The sequence below is a fragment of the Myotis brandtii genome, unplaced genomic scaffold (genome assembly GCF_000412655.1).
Source record: "Myotis brandtii unplaced genomic scaffold, ASM41265v1 scaffold230, whole genome shotgun sequence".
Taxonomy (NCBI): domain Eukaryota; kingdom Metazoa; phylum Chordata; class Mammalia; order Chiroptera; family Vespertilionidae; genus Myotis; species Myotis brandtii.
In genome coordinates this window covers 977,966-1,001,009 of record NW_005358650.1, presented here as the reverse complement: position 1 = coordinate 1,001,009, position 23,044 = coordinate 977,966, and the positions used below count along the sequence as shown (strand labels likewise).

Below are 23,044 nucleotides of genomic sequence, written 5' to 3'. Positions count from 1 at the left end.
GTCTTCCCTCTGAGGTTCAACAGTCTGTTCATGTTCCTATGACTCTGGGTCTATTTTTGATCATCAGTTTATTTGGTTCATTAGATTCCATATGTGAGTGAGATCATGTGATACTTTATCTTTTTCTGACTGGCTTATTTCGCTCAGCATAATACTCTCCAGGTTCATCCATGCTGTTGTAAATGTTAAGAGTTCTTTCTTTTTTATTGCTGTGTAGTATTCCATTGTGTAAATGTAACATAGTTTTTTTATTCACTCATCTGCTGATGGGCACTTAGACTGTTTCCAGGTCTTAGCTATTATAAACCCTAATGCTGTGAATACTGTGTTTCTTGATTGCATCATTTTTTTCTTGTGCTTGATTTAATCTCGTGTTGTTTTGTACAGTAACATGCTATAAAGGCTTGTAACCTAGGAGCAATAGGCTATACTATATAGCTTAGATATATAGGGGGCTATACCATCTAAGTTTGTTAAGTGCACTCTATAATGTTAGCACAATGATGAAATTGCTTAAAGATGTATTTCTCAGAACTATCCCCATTATTCAGTGGCACATGACTGTAATAAGACTTGAAGGTCAAATTACTCCTTGACCCATGGGCTGCAGAATGGATGTTGTGTTAGCAGGCATGAAAATAACATTAATCTCATTGTACATCTTTATCAGAGCTCTTAGTTGATCAGGTGCATTGTCAGTAAGCAGTAATATTTAGAAAGGAATGTTTGTTTTTTTCTGAACAGTAGTTCTCAACAGTAGTCTTAAAATATTCAGTAAATCCATGTTGTGCTGTTATTCAGGATTTGTTTTTCCACTTATAGAGCAAAAGCAGAGTAGATTTAGCATAATTCTTAAGGATCCTTGGATTTTGGGAATGGTAAATGAGCACTGGCTTCATTAGTCCCTAACCAAAGTCAGCCTGTTCTTTGAAGTTTTAAAGCCAGGCATTGACTTCTCTCTAGCTAAGAAAGTCCTAGATGTCATCTTCATCATCTTAACTGTATTTTAAAGTGTATAGTTTAGTGGCTTTAAGTACATTTACATTGTTGTGTAACCATCACCACCATCCATCTTCTGAATGCTTTTTTTCTTGCATAACTGAAACTCTATACCAACAATAACTCTCCTTTACTCCCAACCCCCACACCCTGACAAACACCATTCTATAAATTTAACTTCTCTAGGTACCTCATATATATAGACTTATACAGTATGTGTTTTTGTTACTGACTTATTTTACATTAGCCATAATGTTCATGTTTTAGTGTGTGCCAAAATTTCCTTCCTTTTTAAGGTTAATAATTATTCCATTGTATGCATACAGTATATCCCAGGGGTCCTCAAACTACGGCCCGTGGGCCACATGCAAATACAAATATTGTATTTGTTCCCGTTTTGTTTTTTTTTACTTCAAAATAAGATATGTGCAGTGTGCATAGGAATTTGTTCATAGTTTTTTTTAAAACTATAGTCCGGCCCTCCAACGGTCTGAGGGACAGTGAACTGGCCCCCTGTTTAAAAAGTTTGAGGACCCCTGGTATATCCCATCTTGTTTATCCATTCATCCAGTGATGGAAACTTGGGTTGCTGCCACCTTTTGGCTATTGTGAATAATGCTGCTATGAACTTGGATGTCAAAGCAATCTCTTAACCCTAATAGAATGTAAACTCCATAAGGGTCAAGAGGATACATGTCTTGTTTATTATTGTATCTCCAGTGTGTGTCCGGCACATAGCAGGAGCTCAATAATATTTTTTTAGATCAGTGAGTAAACCTCATATTTGTCTCTAGCAACTGTCTTGTAATTCTTTGCCTTCATAACTAAACTTAAGCTTATTATATACACTTTTTCAATGCCTATTCATTTTATACCTCCTTAGTCTGGTTTCCACTTGCCCTGTGCTACTCTAGTACCAAAACCACTAGACAAATTTTAGTTCTTATACTATGTAACCTCTCCTCTACTTTGTGTTCAAGAGCTCTTTATTCCCTAGACTTCTATGACAGAACCTCTTCTGGATTTTTTCCTATTTCTCTGACTAATATCATGTTGCTGAGGGATTTCCAATATATTTGGGAGAGCGACATATAAACTAGTAAGTTGAATAAAGTGTTGCAGATTTTATGAAAGTGGTGCATGTACTGTGGGTGCACCAAGGAAGGTGTGCACTATTCTACCTGAGAGGAAATAGATGTGGTCAGGAAGGATTCATAGATGAGTGTATTCATTAATGTGAATGTTAAAGGATACACCTGTTCTTCTTACTAGTTGTACTTTCTATGAAATCCTTCTTCCACTGCCTTAACTTCATCTACATGCTTAGGTCATCCATGAGCTCAATACAACACGTTCAATACTGTCATTGTTCTCCCTAAGCCAGAACTTCAGAAGTGATCCCAGACTCTTAATTTTATTCACTCACACATCGAGTGAGTCACGATTCTTATAAAATGTATCTGCCCATTTCCACTGATATTTCTTTGACTCAGAATTTTATCATTTCTTGCCTCAATTATGCAGTTGTCCCCTAACTGTACTGACCTTTCTGTTTTTCCACCCCAATCTGTCTTTCTTATTGGTGCAGAATGGACTTTGTGGGGTAGAAAACTATAAATGTAGCCTGTAAAGGTCAGCCTCCTAGGGCACAGCAGCAGGGAGAGAAGAGCCGAAAATGATTCTGGATGGGGTGGGGGTGGGGCCAAACAGCAAATGAGCGCAGGATCATTCCTTTCAACTGAAAATATGAAAGAAAAATTTTTCTTTTTAAAGAAAACTAAAATAGAGAAGTTTTCCTTTATTTTGGCCTATACAACCAGATTTTTCTTTATAACATAGAGAAGGTATGCATAAAATAAAAAATAATTTCTGATCAAAAAAGCAGCTTATGTATATATAGTTCAGAAGAGTGCATGAGCTCTAGAATAACTAAATATCTCCTTTCTTCTTTATTATATGAACATTTCCAAAATATACCTTTCTCATAAATGATTTGAATAGGGGTTTTTTTGTTTTGCATTTTTCAATGACCATAAATATATATAGAAGTAATATAAAACTGAATTTCTCTCTTTATAACCTATCATTTATTTTAATGTCTCAAAACAGAACCATCCTATATAACTAACACTTTAGTTAATGGTACTGAGAGACTTTAAACAAAACTTTTTGAAGTGTACTTGTTCATTTCCTTTTTTCCTCAGTATGGAAAATTGTCAACATTTCTTACCACGTGGAAAGAGACAAGATAATTTGTCATGATATATCTCAAAAATAACATTTGAATATTTTAGTTCATATACATCATACTGTTCCTTTTCTGTACTACAAATTAACTCTCTCAGGTAATATTTTGTGAATATTCAATTCATATGTAAAGCAGAAGTGTGACAGTCTGAACTGAAAAAGCAACTGAATTAGCTTATCATTTAAATTGTATCTTAAAAAATATATATATATATATATTTATTGATTGATTTCAGAGAGAGGAAGGGAAAGGAAAAGAAGGATAGAAACATCAATGATGAGAGAGAATCCTTGATCTGCTGAAAGAAAGTCAAGAAAATTCTATGATCCTATATAATAAAAGCCTAATATGCTGAGTGTCTGGTTGTCCTGCACGCCCCCTACTGGGGATCGAGCTGCAACCCAGGCATATGCCCTGACTGGGAATCCAACCGTGACTTCCTGGTTCATAGGTCTATGCTCAACCACAGAGCCACATCAGCCGGGCTAAATTATATCTTTAAACATCTTTTACCTAGGTTCACAATGGTACGTAGTGGAAAAAACGGTGAACTTCATCTTAAACAAATTGCATATTATAAACGAACTGGTGAATACCATCCAACTACACTACCAAGTGAGAGAAGTGGAATAAGAAGAGCAGCAAAAAAATTTGTCTTCAAAGGTAAAATGAAGGCCCCAAATCTTGAATATAGAGTTAATATAGATGCTTCTCCATATGTGTTCTTTATGGAATCCTGAAAGTTTCTGTAGTAATTGGTTGTTGCTAAACAATTACTAGTTGAATTGATGATACCACTCAATCAAAAGCCAAATAAAAATCACACAGAAGTTAACTGAAGGCCATGAAAAGGGCATTTAAATTTATAGACAGAAAAGATACCTTGGGATAAAAAACAATAACCTATACCTAAATTAACCTTGCCTGCTTTTTCCCTCAGGTGGTTTCTGCTCTAATGGTGTATTTTGAAGACTCATGTTACTATCAATGAAAAACTTATTTGATGCTTAATATGAAAATGTTGACAAAGTTAACTTGTTTGTTTACTATACTTATTTCTGTGGTTCTCTCCTTTCACTGCCATTAAATAATTTCTGAATGGGTTAAATATTAGTCAGTAGAATATATGTATTGAAAGTTTATGATAATTTTTGCCTCTTTTTCTTCTTCCAAAGGGTAAGGGAAGTTTGGAATGAGATAAGTAAGAGGTATAGTCACAGATAACTGAATGTTGGTGCTATTAATGAGAGTTTTGGCTAGAGGCACAGAATCAGGCTTTCCTCAAAGAAAGCCAAGAAAATTCTATGGTCCTATATCAGTGATAGCGAACCTATGACACGCGTGTCAGAGGTGACATGCGAACTCATGTTTTTGGTTGATTTTTTTTGTTAAATCATGGTTGGCAACGGCACTCCTCCCAACATCACTACCCAGTACTTTCCCAGAGAAGGAAGTATCATGAGCTCACTTCTAGTAAATATAAACCTTATGATCTCCTTTGGTGTTATTTAAAATTTTGAAATAAAATGTAACAATGGTAGCTTTAAAATATGCCTTTTCAAAACACACACACCTTTCTTCCATGTTGAGAATCTGCTAAAGCAGGAGACTGTTTATAACATTACCTATTTGCTATCTCCATGCCCCAAAATGTGATCTCCCACTTCAAGTGAACTGTACTCAAAGAAAAATCTACACTAATATAAAGGAGAAAATTGACTGTACCTTTGCAATGCCCACCAACCAATCAGGAGTGAGTATGCAAATTAACCCAACAAAGATGGCAATGACACAGGCATTCTGCACCACCCCAGCCGCTCCAGGCCTCTGAGTCGCGTGGGAAGGCGGAAAGGTGGCTCCAGGCCAGAGTGAAGGCGGAAAGGCGACTCCGGCCGGAGCGAAGGCGGTGCTGGCAGCCAGGGGAAGGAAGGCCCATTCTTGCACTAATCTTCATGCATCAGGCCTCTAATAAAAGCCTAATATGCTAAGTGTCAAGTTGTCCAGTCATCCATTCAACCAATCAAAGCGTAATATGCTAATGATATGCTAAGGCTGCTCAACCACTCGCTATGACATGCACTGACCACCAGGGAGCAGACATCGACTGGTCACCAGTTGCTGTGGTATGCACTGACCACCAGGGGGCAGACAGTCGACTGGTTGATTAGTCACTATGACGTGCACTGACCACCAGAGGGCAGATGCTCTGACTGGTAGGTTAGCTTGCTGCTGGGGTCCAGCTGATTGGGACTGAGTGAGATGGGCCGGACACACCCTGGAGCCCTCTCACGGTATCTTTCCGGCAGGTCAACCTCCCTTGTCCCTCCCCTACCCTGATCGTGCATTGGTGGGATCCCTCGTCCTGGCTTGAGGGCAGGTCAACCTCCCTTGTCCCTCCCCTACCCTGATTGTGCATTGGTGGGATCCCTCGTCCTGGCCTGAGCCCTCTCACAATCCCGGACCTCTCGGGGATGTCGGAGAACCGGTTTTGGCCCGACCCTGCAGGCCAGGCTTAGGGACCCCACTGGGGCATGAATTTGTGCACTGGGCCTCTAGTAACAAATAAATACCTATTCATTTCTCCCTGTGTACATAACTCCCTTAAGTTTAAGAACAGACATACTTCTTAGACTAAAGTGAGGATTCATTGATTAATTTATTTAATGGTTTATGTAAAAAATGTTTACAAAGTTCCTAATGAGCAGGTCACATCTCAGCCTTGGAGATACATTGACGAATAAGATAGTAAGGTTCCTGCCCTCAAGTTGCTTAAATTCAAGTAAGGACTGTTCCACTGAGCATGTGCTTAATTCGTCATATTAGTAACTTAGTGGTGTAATCTGGATTTCGAACAGTTACCTCATCTACACTGGAGAGGCGATGTTTCTCTCCCTGCTAGATTCTTGTCAGGTATCCTCCAAAGGAAAACAAACTATCTTGAGGATTAATGTTCTCCCACTTTCTGGCTTTACCAACCCCACCTCCAACTCAAATCCAGAAAAATTTTAAGAGAGGTGGTTGCTTACAGAAATGGAGTTATGATGAAATACTATTTCAGAAAATTCTGTTCCTGAAGTGGCTTATCTAGTGCTCCTCATACATATCTAGTAAGTCTAACAGCTGATAGCCTTTCAGATTGTATGTTAACATCATTACAAATATTCTGTCTTAGAGATAAAAAGGTTTTTAATTTTTTTTAAAAACCCTCATGGTTTAAAGATAAGGCTGTGATCATCTTAAAATTATATAGATCTTTAAAAATTGCAATTATATTTTTGTCTCCTTTATTCTAGATAAAAAGTTGTTTTATGTTGGAAAAGACAGAAAACAAAATCGTTTGGTAATTATTTCAGAAGAAGAAAAAAAGAAAGTCCTAAGAGAATGCCATGAAAACAACACTGGAGCCCATCATGGCATATCCAGAACCCTCACTCTAGTAGAATCCAATTACTACTGGACTTCTGTGACCAATGATGTCAAACAGTGGGTATGGCTGTTATTTAGAATATTTTGAATAATGTATCTGTAATAGATATCCGAAATTCATTGCTCCAGATTTACTCTGGATAGCAGTTTTCATTTACCAGTTAACTGCCACGATATTTTGAACTTAATTTAAAAAGGCCCACCGCTTGCATCTTTAGATGCTTATGGCATACAAATGGTTTAGTACCTTTTGTGTGGGTAATTTTTTTTTAATATATTTTATTGATTTTTTACAGAGAGGAAGGGAGAGGGATAGAGAGTTAGAAACATCGATGAGCGAGAAACATCAATCAGCTGCCTCCTGCACGCCCCCTATTGGGGATGTGCCCGCAGCCAAGGTACGTGCCCTTGACCGGAATCGAACCTGGGACCCTTGAGTCCGCAGGTCGACGCTCTATCCACTGAGCCAAACCGGTTAGGGCTGTGTGGGTAATTTTTGTTCAGAAAATTGTGTGTGTTTTATTTTCCTTCAGAATTCTTCTTTAAAATCACTAAAATATAATTTGAACTAGAACAAAGCATTATTTAAACATTATATTTAGACAGATTTTTTAGAACTAGACTTTCATCATTGATCTCTATATAGGCAGAATATAAGTGGGGTTGAAATTCCTTTAACTAAATGACCTCATTGATGGCAGTCATCCAATCTTGATGTGAATTCTTAAAGTGAATATATTCATAAAAAGTCAGGTCCTGTGTGTGTTCTCGTCTTTTGTGCCCATTTCATCTTGCCATAGAAAATGTCAAATATGGCAGAAACCTAAAACCAACTAAACGCAAAGTCAAGTTGTGAAGATAATGAAATTAGTCTGAGTTTTGTAACTTTATAACCTACTAGGACATTCAACTTCTTATAATAAAAGGTTCACCCAGAAATTCTGGGATTCTTGCTGGTAGGTGAACTGATTTCTACTCTTTCTAGTACACTCAACTTGCAAATGGTAGGAATTCCTTGATATATATGTGAGATCCCTTTAATAATTATAATAGTGCATCTAAAGGATGGTCATTTTAGGCATAAATAATTAAACCAACACTTAAAAAAGTATAATTTATGAGTTATCAGTTTATGAATCTATGCAGGTATTCCAAAGACCTGAATATTTGTATTTTCCTTTAGAATCTGCCACAGTTCCTCTACAAACATTTGATGAAATCTTTGTCAAATTTGAGGATGAATATGATTTTTGAAAATAACCAGGTTATTTGTATATAAGTTGTAAAATAAAACTTTTTTTAAAAAATATATTTTATTGATTTTTTACAGAGAAGAAGGGAGAGAGATAGAGAGTTAGAAACATCGATGAGAGAGAAACATCGATCAGCTGCCTCCTGCACATCTCCCACTGGGGATGTGTCCGCAACCCAGGTACATGCCCTTGACCGGAATTGAACCTGGGACTCTTCAGTCCACAGGCTGACGCTCTATCCACTGAGCCAAACCGGTTTCGGCAATAAAACTTTTGATAAAAAGTAATTATACATTGATATTTCTCTCTCTCTCTCTCTCTCTCTCCCTCCCTCCTTCTCCATCTCCCTCCCTTCCCCTTCCTCTCTCTAAAAAATAACCTATAAAAAAGTGACTATAATTGAATAAGATTGTTTTAAAATTTTGTTTAGGGGTTGGTTTAAAACTAGTTTCCAAAGTGGAATTCCAGAAATATGTTGAGCAATGACACCATCCATAAGTTCATCAATTGATCTCATCTCATTCACATGAGAGCTCCATGATAGCATGGGTTTTGTTTTTGTCCATTCTCTTTTCCCAGAACCTAAAGGAATTTTTGGTATCTATAAATATTGTTTGAATAAAATTATGTGTTAATAAATATTTGTTAAAGTAGATGTATAAATTAATTTATTGGAGTGATAATTTTTTAAAAAACCTTTTGCTTATAGAAGTTTTTATATATTTACATACTGATTTCAAATTATAGCAAAGTTGTCTTAAGATCTATTCATTTCATAAATATTTATTGAGTGTAAACCAGAATTATGTTCCATTTGAGTAAAACTCCTTAAGATGGTCATTGAAGCCCTAACCGGTTTGGCTCAGTGGATAGGGTCCCAGGTTCGATTCCGGTCAAGGGCATGTACCTTGGTTGTGGGCACATCCCCAGTAGGGAGTGTGCAGGAGGCAGCTGATCGATGTTTCTCTCTCATCGATGTTTCTAACTCTCTATCCCTCTCCCTTCCTCTCTGTAAAAAATCAATAAAATATATATTTAAAAAAAAAAAGATGGTCATTGAATAGTATAGCAACTAATATTTACTTATTATCTTGAATAGGAGGTTTTATTCTAGATTAATCCAAAAATTTCTTCTTCAATACACAAAGTACCTATTAACTATTAAAGTTTTAGATTTATAAGACTGCTTTTATTATGTTGAATATATTAAAATTTACATGTCTTTTCTTAACTGTGTGCCTGTTTTGCAGGTATATGCTTGTCATCATTGTCAGGTGGCAAAAAATACAGTTATTCTAGCACCTAAACAGCACCTCAAAGTGGAAAATCCATGGAGTATAGTTACTGTTGATCTAATGGGCCCATTTCATATAAGCAACAGACGTCATGTATATGCTATGATCATGACAGATTTGTTCACAAAATGGGTTGTGATTTTGCCTCTGTGTGATGTTTCAGCATCAGAAGTTTCTAAAGCTATTATCAATATATTTTTCTTATATGGACCTCCTCAGAAAATAATAATGGACCAAAGAGATGAGTTCATTCGTCAGGTAAGACAGCTGAGGTCTAAGCTCTAAAATCAGTAAACATATTCTCGGGTAAGGATTATACAAACACAAAAATCTGAGTAAAGAATTTTATTACATATATATTGCATATTCATTTACTGACATAGATAATTATGTAAAAAATAGGTATTAAAACACTAAAATGAAAACCCATAAGGTTAACCATGGAATTATTTTTAAGAGGAATAAGATTATAGATTTTTTCTTAATTTTTCAATTTATATGTATTATCAAATTGCTTTTATAATTTTAGTGATTAAAATATGCATAATTGTCTGTTGCTTTTGTCATATAAATTACTAGTGCTCAGCAATAATTAGTTATCCTAGTCTTCAAATATAGATGGTTCCTTCTAGACTCTTGCAGGTAGTAAAGCCCAAGTAACTAGATCTAGCCAAAGAAATTGAGTGGATGGATGTGCGCCACTTTTACAGCCCGAGGTAGTGAAAAACTCGTGCTTAATTCTTCAATCCCCCAATCTTACTCTTTTCTCTGGAGAACTGACAGAATATTCCAGATATTATACTGGAGAGTGATGGAATTTCTCTCATCCAGAATTGCTGGGGCACCTAGTGGAGAATAGTTGCTTTGGAAAGACATTTTGACCTACAACTGACTTTGAATGAGCAAACAGTAAAACTGTTGAATTAAGCCTCGGAAACTTGAATGTGTTTTGTAATTGCAACATAATCTTGACTACCTTGACTGACACAGCAGTGATCTGCAAAATAGGGTATGTAAGACCCTGTTTTGTTTGATGACAATATTAGAAATTCTGTTTATATTTCTTTTAATCTAATAAGAAAGAAATACAGCTTTACTAATAATGTGGACAGATTGATAATTGCATCCTGAGTCAATAAGGCAAATGATTGTGTGTCACACCTACTGTGCCAAGGTATCATAAGAGAAAAGTGAGAATCCTCAATATATAGGAATCTTCAGTGGTTCCCTGTCTCTTGCTTTCAGCAATAATTGAATTTATGGCTATCGTGTAATTTTCAGCAAAGCGAATCCTCACAGAATAGCCAGGTGGCTTAATTTCTTGTAATAAAACATGATAATATCAATAATGCAGTCACCTATCAACCACAAGAAAATGATAGAGCTGACACTTCTAATTAACTTGTGGTATTAGATCTTTCATAGACACATTAGTGAAATGAAAATAAATATGAACTAATCCAATCGGATAGGAAATTGGCCACCAAAATTAAAAATTATAAAGTATACCATTTGGAAATATTTGCTTTTACCTCTATTAATGAGGAGCCTCACCTTAAGTGCATATACTGCTTCAATAAATTAAATAATGACAGCATAAAGCCAATATGAATCACCAGCAGTTTTTCCAGTCATGTTTAAAATCATGTGATAATCAATCCAGCACTTTGAAAATTTTACCAAAAGTAACAATAAATACTTATAAGTCTCTTTTAAGAGGTTAAATAATACAAAAAATTAAAAATCACACGATTGGGAAAATGTGTTCTTTTTGCTGTGATTTAAATTGCTTAAATATTACAAAGAAAGCATAATGATTGCCAAATGTTTTATTTTGTCAGCAAATACAGAAAACACTGGTAAAGTGTTGTAATAAAATTAGAACAGTGTACACAAAGTGGGAGATTTATCATATAGTTGGATGAAAATACACGTTTCTATCGTAACTTGGCTTAGAATATTTGCTGAATTGTTATTCAATAAAATATAGATTTTTTGTAAGCCTCTGAAGAAGAGAGAATAAACATTTTCAAATGTAAAATTACTTCTTTAATTTTAGAAATATGTCTTATGGAAAACCAAAATTGTAACCACTAGTGGGATGTCTGGTTTAATGGGAAGAAAAAGAGGCTATTGGGGTAAGGTTATCAAGATAGGATCTCACAAATGGATTCACTGGGTCATTCCTAGGAAATTTCTTGAAAGGAAGAAGTTGAAGCCATTCCAAAGGTGCCACTTAAAACGATTGATTATGACCCCAGATTGAAGCTTACCCAAATATACCTATTCTCTGGGATTTCTTTTTAGTTATTTTTTATTAAAAGGAGATAGCTTACTACTACATAGTATACCAGTATTAGCTAGAAATTGTATTCAGCTGCAAGTAACACAGAACACTTCTCTTCCTCCCAGTATAAAAATTTAGGTAAAAGAAGGCCCAGGTTGGAAGGGTAACTCTGAATGTCATTGGGAACTGAAACTTCTAGCTTTAAGAGGTGACTGTCAAGCTTGTGCTTCCAGTATGGCTGCCAGAGCCCATGCCACAAAGTCTACATTTTAGTCAGAAAGAGGGGAAAGGTAATGGGCAAAAAACCCCCAAAAAACTAGTACCAGCTGAGTCCACCCAACAACTATTAAAAGTCCAACAATTGCATTTGTAACTTTTAAAAAAGATTTTTTGATGATTTTCTTTTTAGAGAGAGAGGAAGGGAGAGAGAGAGAGAGAGAAATATTGATGTTAGAGTGAAGCATCAATCAGGTGCCTCCTGAATCAAACGGGCACAGGATGACGCCCAACCATCTCAGACACACTGGGCAGGGCTCTAAACTCATTTTGACTTCCTTTAGGTCGTGTACATTACAACAACAATAATAGTAACATTTAAGAGTTATAAATTGCCAAGAACTGGCTTAAGTCTTCACATTTACTCATTTAATTCTCAAAAGAATCCTGGGTGGGATTTTCCTGATTTTACAGATGAGGAAACTGAGTACACAGAGGTTTGGTGAGTTGGCCAAGGCCATGTAGCTGATAATTGGATTATGTGACCTAGTGTTTTTTAGAAACTATTTACTGGATTAAAATGTTATTTGTACTCAGAGTTGATGTTAAATTCTGTTCTTCCACTTCCTTGATGTATGTGTGTCCCTGGCAAGGCACTATACTTAGAAAGCTCCAGCTTCTTATCTTTAAAATGGGGCTAATAGGACTTTATTAGATTGTCGTAATGTATAATGACAACAATATAAAGCATCTAGTCCATTGACCAGCACATAGTCAGGACTCAATAAATTATAATTATTATTTTAAATAAAAAAATAGATGTTTTTATATAAAATGGCCATGGTCAATGCAAAAGGCAAGTTTCAATTTCTTTGAAACCTTTTAATCAAGGGAAAATAAAATGTTAAAGTCAGCTTTGTTTTATATGTTTTTCAGATCAATATTGAACTATGTGGATTGTTTGGTATGAAGCAAATTGTAATTTCTCATGCCTCCCAAGCTGTTAACCAGACTGAAGGTATACCCAACACCATCAAAACATTTCTTTCCAAACACTGTGCTGACTACCCAAACAACTGGGATGATCACCTGTCAGCTGTTTCATTTGCCTTCAATGTAACTCACTTGGTATGTGCCTTTTTGTAATTCTATACTTTTAAGTTATGAGTATTTCTTGCCAAATAAGTGTTTTATTGTAAATTGTTGCTTATTTTCCTTAAAACAGGAGCCTACTAAAAATACGCCATACTTTCAAATGTTTAATCGAAATCCTTATATGCCTGAGACTTTAGATGTTCTCCACGAAGTGGATGGTGATGATACAAGTATGTTTGCCAAAATTCTAAGTGCAATTAAAGAAGCTGATAAAATAATGGAGAATAAGACAACTTCAGTGGGCCAGGTGATTCTATTTAATAGAAAACTCTATAACAGAAAAATCTATAAAGTGATATTTCAAAATTCTGTAGCATATATACATACACGGATACAAACACACACACACACACACACACACACACACACACACACACACAGACACACACACACACACATCTGATACATCCTTAAACCAAATTCTTTTTCCACCAAATTCTGCTTGTCTTGATTAAACATGGTGCTTACTAGCTATGAAATTCTGAAAGACAGTTATAGGAAAAACATGCATTTTGGAATCAAGTAGAGCAGAATTCAAATCCCTCATCTTACTGCTTTCCAGTTGTTTGACTTGGGCAAATTACTTAATCTACCGCAGTTGACTTTGTTTGTAAAGTTGGGGTAATGCTGACTTTCAAATATTGTTTTAAGGATTAAGTGGGACTCATACCTAACTTTGAAGTAGCATCTGAATAAATAATTATTTATATTATTATCTGCATTTACCTTCAAGAAGCTATAGCTCTTTCATCCCCTTTGTTCTCTCTCTCTTTTCCCCTGCCCCATACTTGTAGATGGAGAATAACACTGTTGATGAAACACATAAAAACAAAATCATTGTTAAAAAGAAACCAAAGCAGTTAAATCCATTTCAACTAAAAGTGGGTCATGAAGTTTTAAGGCAAAGGAAAAACTGGTGGAAGGATGGTCGTTTCCAGTCGGAATGGGTTGGTCCTTGTGTCATAGACTATATTACAGAAAGTGGATGTGCTGTTCTGAGAGACAACACTGGGACTAGGCTTAAAAGACCTATCAAAATGTCTCACCTTAAGCCCTATGTAAGAGAATCCAGTGAACAAGGTAAATATCTGTCACTTCTCTATACTTTTACTTTCTTTGAATGAGGAGAGAAGTTAAAAATAAAACCCCACACATTTTCATTTTTATAAAACTTGGTATAGTTTTAGATCCCAGGTAGTCTGTTTTATTAGAATATCTCTTCTGGAACCATCAGGCTTAAAAGAGATTTTATTTTGATTGCTAGTGTGCTTCTCACACTTTCCCATAGTTCATGTGGGAGATACTGAGCCGTTTCACAAAAGAATTAATGTGTTCTCTATGTTCATATTCAGTATTTTATGAGCAACTTTGTGTCTCATTTTAGCATGAAAAAACAGCAACTAAGATAATGCCAAAAACAAACATACTGTCCAAAATCCTGTTGTGAGATAAATTTATTAGAGGACTTAAAAGAAATGTGATTAGTTTTTAACATTGCATCATAGTCAGGTGGGTATGGGGGAGAGGGCAGAATGGGGTGTATTCCAAGTGTTATAAGGTGCTATAAGAAGAGGTGATAACACCCTAAACAAAGTTATATATTCCCCCAGATATGGTTCTGAGCAGTCAAGATATCCTGATTTCTTTAACCGTTTCTTTCATAGACTAGAGCTGAATGACATTTTGCTTTGGCTTTCAGATTAAATCCCACTTTTGTGAGACTTTTGTTTTGTCCTAGTGTATCTGCTCCCTAGAATTTCTCTGGGTTGGATAACTGAGATGGAGTTCATTGGTACCTTAGCCATTCAACTTTGCCTTTTCCATAAAGAAAGATAAAGCATCAATATTATTTGAATATGAATAACAATTTATGGAAGATACAATTTAGTATAGTTTTAAACAGTATAAATAGCTGAGTTCTTTAACAGTCTTAATAATAATTAGAAGAGCACCAGATAACCTACACTTTATAGGACACTAGAGGCCTAGTACACGAATTCATGCACGGGTGGGGTCCAGCTGGCCACCTCCCCCAATTGGGGGGGGCGACCGGGGGTGGGGATGACTGGGGGGAGTGGCCACGGCTGGCTGGGGGAAGGGGCCACAGGAGGTTGGCCAGCCAGCCCCGCCCCCGATTGGGGTGGAGGGGCAGATTGGAGGCTGCCCCCCAATCGGGCTGGTTGGCTGACCGCAGTGGGCGTCATAGTGACTGGTTGTTCTAGTCGTTCTGGTGTTTGGTCGCTTGGCTTTTATATATATACTAGAGGCCCGGTGCACAAAATTCGTGTAGGGGGGGGGGTCCCTCAGCCCAGCCTGCACCCTCTCCTATCTGGTACCCCTCGAGGGCAGTTGGACATCCCTCTCACAATCCAGGACTGCTGGCTCCCAACCACTCACCTGCCTGGCTGCCTGGTCGCCCCCAACTGCCCTCCCTTGCAGGCCTGGTTGCCCCTAACTGCCCTCCCCTGCAGGGCTGATCGCCCACAACTGCCCTCCCCTGTTGGCCTGATCACCCACAACTTCCCTTCCCTGCAGGCCATCTTGTGGAGGCCATTGTGCCCACATGGTGGAGGCCATCTTTGACCACATGGGGGTGGCCATCTTGTGTTGGAGTGATGGTCAATTTGCATATTACTATTTTATTAGATAGGATACTAGTGGCCCAGTGCACAAAATTCATGCACGGATAGGGTCACCATGCCTAGCCGGCGATCAGGGCTGATTGGGGCCTTCTTTCCCCAGCTGCTGGCCGGGACCTTCCTTCATTTCACACCGCCTCCTGGTGGTCAGCACACTTTATAGTGAGTGATCGAACTCCGACCTCCTGGTCGAACTCCCGAGGGGACACTTTGCATATTAGGCTTTTACATATATAGATAGATGAAGCCCTTGGAGTCTGTTTGCTCAGTAATAGCTCAGTTGTGGTTCTGATCTGGGTCACAGCTCTCATATTAGAAGCTCGTAGTGCCTTTCCATCTGCTTGTGACAGATCCAGTTGCTCTATTAGTAATCTTATCTTGAACTATTTGAATTCAGAAAGCTCATGGTACCTTCATTTTCTTTGTTAGAAGATAAGCACTTTATTTCTTGTGTTTCTTAATTCTGAGCTATCCTTTATTATTTCTCCCTTCTGCAATTTAAGTAGAAAAAGCTTATGCGGATACATTTCCTTTCTTCTTTAGCATGATTTTCTTCTTAACCTTTGACATTCAGCTTCTTTCTAATGTGTTAACCTCATTAATACAAAATTTATATTTAAAGTATTCCTGTTTCAGGATCTGTTCCAACGTTTTGCAATTTGCTCTTGCCAAAGAAACAAGCCAAGCATTTTGCTACTCCTGAATATTTTAGAATCCAGTTGTGTAGAACAGTTTCTAAACAGAGGCTGTATACTCTTTGCTGCTTGCTTCAATTCTCTGCAGATACTTTTTCCAGTATATAAAGGAAGTTGCAATTTTAGTACTAGTGTACACATAAGGAACCTGAGATTGGTGGGTAAACTTGTTTTTCTTGTTAACCAAGAAAGTGTTGATCTGGCCATCTTGGAATCTGGTTCGTGATTACTGTTTGGTCCTTTTTATGTTTCTCTTATTTACAGAAATTCAAAATACAGTGGAACTTCAGTTCTCAAACTTAATTCATTTCAGAAGGCTGTTCAAGAAGCAGTTTGTTTGAAAACTGAATCCTTTTATTCCATTATAAATAATGTAAATTGAATTAATCCGTTCCAGACCCCCAAATGATTCCCTGTTTTAACCCTTCTTATATATAGTGCCTGTCTAATGTACTATTTAATCTATAAATAAACGCTTCTTAAATTCATTGAACCATCCCCTAATAGCCTTAAATGAATTTTTAAAAAAATCCTCACCCAAGTATATTTTTTTCAATTGATTTTTAGACAGAGTGGAAGAGAGGGGGGCAGGGGAAGAGACAGAGAGAGATACACACATTGATTGGACCCTTTGGTCCAAGGGCCCACTCAATAGCCAGGGCCTTAAATGAATATTTTAATATATCACTGCTTCTGAAATGCTATGACTGGCTAACTGCTTTTTGTTTATCCAGTCAGCAACAGTTTTTCTACCTGTTCAATTGCCTGTGATTGTGAGTGCTTTCACACCCTTGGCAACATTAGCACTCTTTTTTTGTTTGTTTGTTTGTTTATCCTCACCAGAGGATATTTTTCCACTGATTTTTAGAAAGAGTGGAAGGAAGGGACTAGAGACAGAGAGGGAGAGAGAAACATCGATGTGAGAACACATTGATTGGTTTCCTCCCACACCCGACCAGGAGGTATGTCCCCTTGACCTGAATGGAACCAGGACCCTTCAATCCTCTCACCAATGCTCTATCCACTGAACCAAACTGGCTAGGGCAACATTAGCGCTCTTGATGGTCTTTATGTTTTAAAATTGTGCTAATCATTTGATTTCCACAGCAACAAAAGCCTTCTGTCCTTTGTTGCCTGAGAGACACTTTTGGACATGCTGAGGTATCAGCATGAAAGGGTTGTCAGGTCCAAAACTGAAGTTTTGGTTGACAACTGAGACATTTTTTTCAGTGAACTGTTTGATCGAGGACCGAATTGTTGGAGATGGGAGATGTTCCAGAAATGAGGTTTGACTGTAATGTGATATCGGCAGTCTTTTTTTCAATATCACATATTTTCCTGAAAATCTTCACCTCAGAAGCTGATTTTAAAGAGTCTTGAACTAAATTTAAAACAAACAAAATGTCTTTGAATAAGCACCCCATTCTTTTATTTGACATACATTTGGATGAGCTATAGCCAAAAGAACTATGAATTTGTCTGTACTTGTCATTGCTACTTTTACCAGCCTTGAGATTTTATAGTTGTATTAAAGGTTCATTGTCCAAAGCAGATATGCTTCTGATGCCAATTTCTTATCCATTCTTATCCAGAACATGGTGTAGAGAGAGCACATTCTGTACTATGTCTACAATGTTTCTCATTATTACTTTAAGCAATCCTATTTGTCATTTTGTCTCTCTAAATGACAGGCATCTTTTCAAGATTAATTATTTTAACAAGAAATTTAATGATATACCATAGTGTCTCTTTGTAATCATAATGTTCCCCTTTGAAATGAAAAATGTTGTTGAACCATTGTTTTATCCATTATAGATTTTAAATAGTTTCATTTGTTTGTTTTGTTTTGGATAGGAGTTATTGTGATAGATTGTGTCTGCCTCTCCCAAAAGATGTAGTGTGATGGCCCTTCACAATTTGTAAAATGGTTTTCATTATATGTTGTTTCCTACTGCTGCTAAACAAATTATCACAATTTTAGTGGCTTAAAACAATACCAGTTTATTATCTTTCAGTTCAGTAGCTTAGAAGGTCCAACATAGGTCTCACTGGTAAAATTTTACTAGTAAAATCCAGTCATTGTCAGGGCTCTGTTCCCTTCTGTAGGCTCTAGACAAGAATCTTTCCATGCCTTTTTCACCTTCTAGAGCAGCGGTTCTCAACCTGTGGGTCGTGACCCCTTTGGCGGTCGAACGACCCTTTCACAGGGGTCGCCTAAGACCATCCTGCATATCAGACATTTACATTACGATTCATAACAGTAGCAACATTACAGTTATGAAGTAGCAACGAACATAATTTTATGGTTGGGTCACAACATGAGGAACTGTATTTAAAGGGCCAGAAGGTTGAGAACCACTGATCTGGAGGCTACCTGTACTGCTTAGCTTGTGGCCCTCTGCCTCTGTCTTCAAAGCCAGCATCACATCACATCACTCCAACCTTCTATCTTCCACATTTAAGGACCGCAGTTTTTGGGACCAACCAGATAATTCAGGATAAACTGCCCATATTAATATAGCTTGTTAGTAACTTTAATTCCATCACTATCCTAGTTCATCTTTGCCATGTAAAGTAACATATTCACACATTCCAGAGATTAGTACATGGAGATCTTTAGTGGCCCACTCTGCCCACCACGATAAGGTCTACACCCATGAAACGAAACAAAGCTTAGTCTCTATATTATCAAGCCCATGATCTTGACTTTATTATTTAATATAGTTTATTCAAAGAGCCTCCCTTTGGCCTTTTACTTATATTATCTGAACTCAGTCATTCAGTTCTCTGTTGTTAGTATTGGTTATTTATTATAACAACAACGATGTAGAATCAAATTATGGTTATTGTTATTTTATCAGAGAAGATGAGTATGGCAATACATCCTAATGGTTTTAGGACTATCAGGCCATATATAGGAATAGTCAAGTCACCTCTCCTCTGAATAAGAAAATTAAGTATTCTGAAACCCTATACTTTTCTATTTGAAAAAATAAATTAATCCAAATCACTCAGACTTCTCTGAGGCTTTGATTTTAATTTATTTTTCTCCTTAGGGATATTTAAATTTTTTTATTCTTTTTTTTTACAGAATAGTCATGGGGGTGTAAACTACAGCATAGTTAATATAGTCAATAGTATTTCATAAATAACTATGGTGTCAGATGGGTACAAGGTTTATTGGGATGATCACTTAGTAAATTATATAATATCTAATCACTGGTGTACACCTGAAACTAATAGAATATTGTATGTCAACTATAACTGAAAAATGAACTAAAACACATAAACAAGCAAACAAAAAACTTTAGAAAGGGTATATGAACACAAACCTAAAAAAGTCTAAAAATAATTTGCTTCTTAAACTTATTTTTTACTCCTTAAAACTGCATAAACTGAAAAATTGCTTTCATCAGACACAACTAAATCAATATATTGAGAAAAGAAAAATACTTAGTCTCTTGTGTAATGGGACTGAGTAGAAAAGTCCTTTAAAAACGTTTGTTTAGCCCAGCCAGCGTCGCTCAGTGGTTGAGCACCAACCAGTGAATCAGGAGGTCAAGGCCCGGGTTGTGGGCTCAATCCCCAGTGGAGTACACAGCCAATCAATGATGCTCTCTCATCACTGGTATTTCTATCTCTCCCTCTCCTGTCCTCTCTGAAATCAATCAAAATATTTATCTCTCTATAATGAAGACAGAGCTTATCTTGTTCTTTTTTATATCCCTAACTCAGAATTCTAGATCAGTACTATCCAATAGATATACAATGCAAAAAGTATGCAATATGTAATTTTAAATTTTCTAGTACTCACATTTAAAAAGTACAAATAGGTGAAAATAATTTTGATAATATATTTTATATAACCTAGTGCAGTGGTTGGCAAACTGCGGCTCGTGAGCCAAATAATGCGGCTCTTTGGCCCCCTGAGTGTGGCCACGAAGTTTCAATCACACTGTACGTGCGTGTCCGCACGTGGTATTTTGTGGAAGAGCCACACTCAAGGTGCCACAGTTTGCCGACCACTGACCTAGTGTATCTAAAATATTATTTCAATATGTATGTAAGGTCTCAAGAGTCACTGTTCTGGTAATTTTTTGTAATCTTTTTTTGAAGTTAAAGAGCATTTCTATTAGCTCCAGTAGACTTAGACCATAGTAGGAGTTAAACATATTTGACCTTTCTGAATGAATGAGAATATTGTGGGGTTTTTTCTACACAAACAAGGCTTGAAATCTCCAGAGAAGTTTTATATTGCATTTGTGTAGAATTTGCTGAGTATAATCCTTATTACAATAAGTTACTTTTCTATATATATTAAAGCCTAAGCGACCATTTGACCAGTAGCTATGATGCACACTGATCACCAGGGGGCAGACACTCAACGCACAGGCATGGAAACATGGAACAGACTGATGAATCTCAGAAGGAAGTGGGGGGCAGGAAGAGATTAACCAAAGATCTTATATGCATACTAGAGGTCTGGTGCATTTGTGCACTGGTGGGGTCCCTCGGCCTGGACAGCGGGGTTTGGGCCAAAACTGGCAGTCCGACATCCCCCGAGGGATCCCAGATTGTGAGAGGGTGCAGACCAGGTCAAGGGACCCCACCGGTGCACGAATCCATGCAAAAGGGCCTCTAGTTTAAAAGAAAAATGTGTGTGTGTGTGTGTGTGTGTGTGTGTGTGTCACATATATAGAATGAGTATCACATATATAGAACCTCTCTTCTGACAAGTAAGTGTGGTAAAGTCCATTTGTTACTAAGTCTAATATAACTAGTAAGTACTTAAGCTCAAGATCTATAAATGCATTTCTAGCATATCAAAGTGGTAACTTTATTTCTCTCTATATAAACTTTTAAATTCATATATCATTTTATTCATTCTCTGAAATGTTTATTTAGTGGGTAGGAGAATCCAACAAAAGTTAATCTTGCTAGTTAATTCTTATTACTTGGGATTTTGTTCTTCATTTAGCATTGTTTAATTTGAAATGATGTTTAATTATAATTCTAAAAGGCAAACTTATGTTTCTTCTTTCAGACAGTCTTTATCTCTTACAAAGTTCAGTAGTGGCAGATCATGACTACATTGGACTGCCTGAAATTCCAGTTGGAGCATACCAAGCAAGTATTCTGGTAGAAGACGCAACTATTGGTGTAGCCGATAATGAACTATTGACATCAAGCAAGGATGGTGAACTATTAGGATATAGAAATACTAAAATCTCTCCGTTAATAGAAGATAATAGTAATCTTGAAAAGCAGACATTCAGTTTGTTGGACTCCTCAAACCAAGTCCTTGAGTATTTAAGTTAGTAAATATCAAAATTTATTTATAGTGCTTGTTGAGAATATATAACCCCTTGAAACTTGATATTTTTTCCATTGAAAAAGGTTGTACAGAAGTGTCTGGACACACTCTTAATAACTAAATTCTGAACATTTATTTTATAACTATTTATTGATCTAAAGTTGTACCTTTTGAATGTTAGTGCATATATATAAGGGCAAAGAAAGCAGATAATATATAGAATTCACTTTTTCTTCTAAAAAAAAACAGGCAATGCTTGTTTCTTAGGAAGTAAAGTAAATTTCAGCTCAAAACTTTCAGATCTTTTGATATGGTACCATGTTTTCAGTTTTAATTTTTTAAAAAATATTTCTTCTTTAAAAAATAACTTTGAACTATCTTGAATGGTATTAATAAATATTTATTCAATCATAACAATGAATTAAGTGAAATTTCTCTCTGTGTCACTGGAATGTCTAAAAACAATATTGTAGGGCTCTAGCCAGCATGACTCAGTGGAAAGAGTGTCGGCCTATGGATTGAAGGGTCTCCGGTTTAATTCCAGTCAAGGGTATGTACCTCTGTTGCAGGCTCGATGCACGGCTCCGATCCCCGGCTCTGGTTGAGGCATGTGCGGAGGCAGCCAGTCAATGTGTCTCTCTCACATAAATGCTTCTCTCTCTCTGTCTCTCTCTCTCTCTCTTTCCCTTCCACTCTTTCTAAAAATCAATGGGAAAATATCCTTGAGTGAGGATGAACCAAAAAAATTTTTTTAGAAACAATATTGTAGGAAAATATTTAGTTATTTAATGGGTTCTTATAGGAAGGATATTGACAGTTTTACCTTGTTAGTCTCAGGATTAGGATTTGAAACTATATATTGATTTGAAAGCATTTGTGCATTTTCATAATATACTTTAGAGCCAAAATCATTCATTAATAATATTTTTTTCTACAGTCTTAAGTAAATATTAAAAAGGAAGTGAATATTAATGATAAAATAACTGATATCAAAGATTTTAAACTATCATTTCTATGTTGTTTATAATTTTACTCATCAAATATTTGTTATAAAGCACTTTGAAGAATACTGTGGAAAAATTAAAAGATGAGTCAGGCCTGTGTCTGATCCTCATAAGGGACTTACAGTCTGGAAAGGAATGTGGACCAAATAAGCCATGTACAACACAACCACTAACTCTGCGAAGATTTGAAGTGAAATAATGCACATCCTTCCTACTCACATTACAGCGGTCAAAGCTACACACACTGCTGATGGATATAGGTTTATTTTTGTGGTGATGACAATGTTCTAAAGTTAGTGGTGGTGGCTGCATGACTCTGAAAATAATAAAATTCATTGAATTGTACACTTTGCAAATTCTGTTAGAGGCCATATATGATGAAAGTTATTTTCCTAATAGTCAATACAAGCTATTCAAATAAAAAGCTAATTTTATTACTGAAAGCCCAGTATTCTAATGTAGAAGTTCCAAATACAGATTTTTAGTAAGCAAATGCACACAGATTATATATAC

At 36.5% G+C, this 23,044-nt stretch overlaps 1 protein-coding gene across 2 annotated transcripts in view; it reads left to right on the top strand.

The window, feature by feature from the left end:
• Positions 1–22,209, top strand: part of GIN1 (gypsy retrotransposon integrase 1) — a 43,735-nt gene extending 21,526 nt beyond the window's left edge. The window contains exons 2-8 of one of the 2 annotated variants that reach the window (XM_005866422.2): positions 3,765–3,910; positions 6,541–6,734; positions 9,177–9,479; positions 12,661–12,852; positions 12,950–13,126; positions 13,674–13,959; positions 21,258–22,209. In XM_005866422.2, the coding sequence (XP_005866484.1) occupies positions 3,772–3,910; positions 6,541–6,734; positions 9,177–9,479; positions 12,661–12,852; positions 12,950–13,126; positions 13,674–13,959; positions 21,258–21,532 (1,566 nt within the window). In that variant the 5' untranslated portion in view covers positions 3,765–3,771 and the 3' untranslated portion in view covers positions 21,533–22,209. The remainder of the gene's footprint in view (positions 1–3,764; positions 3,911–6,540; positions 6,735–9,176; positions 9,480–12,660; positions 12,853–12,949; positions 13,127–13,673; positions 13,960–21,257) is intronic. The other variant, XM_014539872.1, reaches the window with a different exon arrangement.
• Positions 22,210–23,044: the final 835 nt, after the last annotated feature.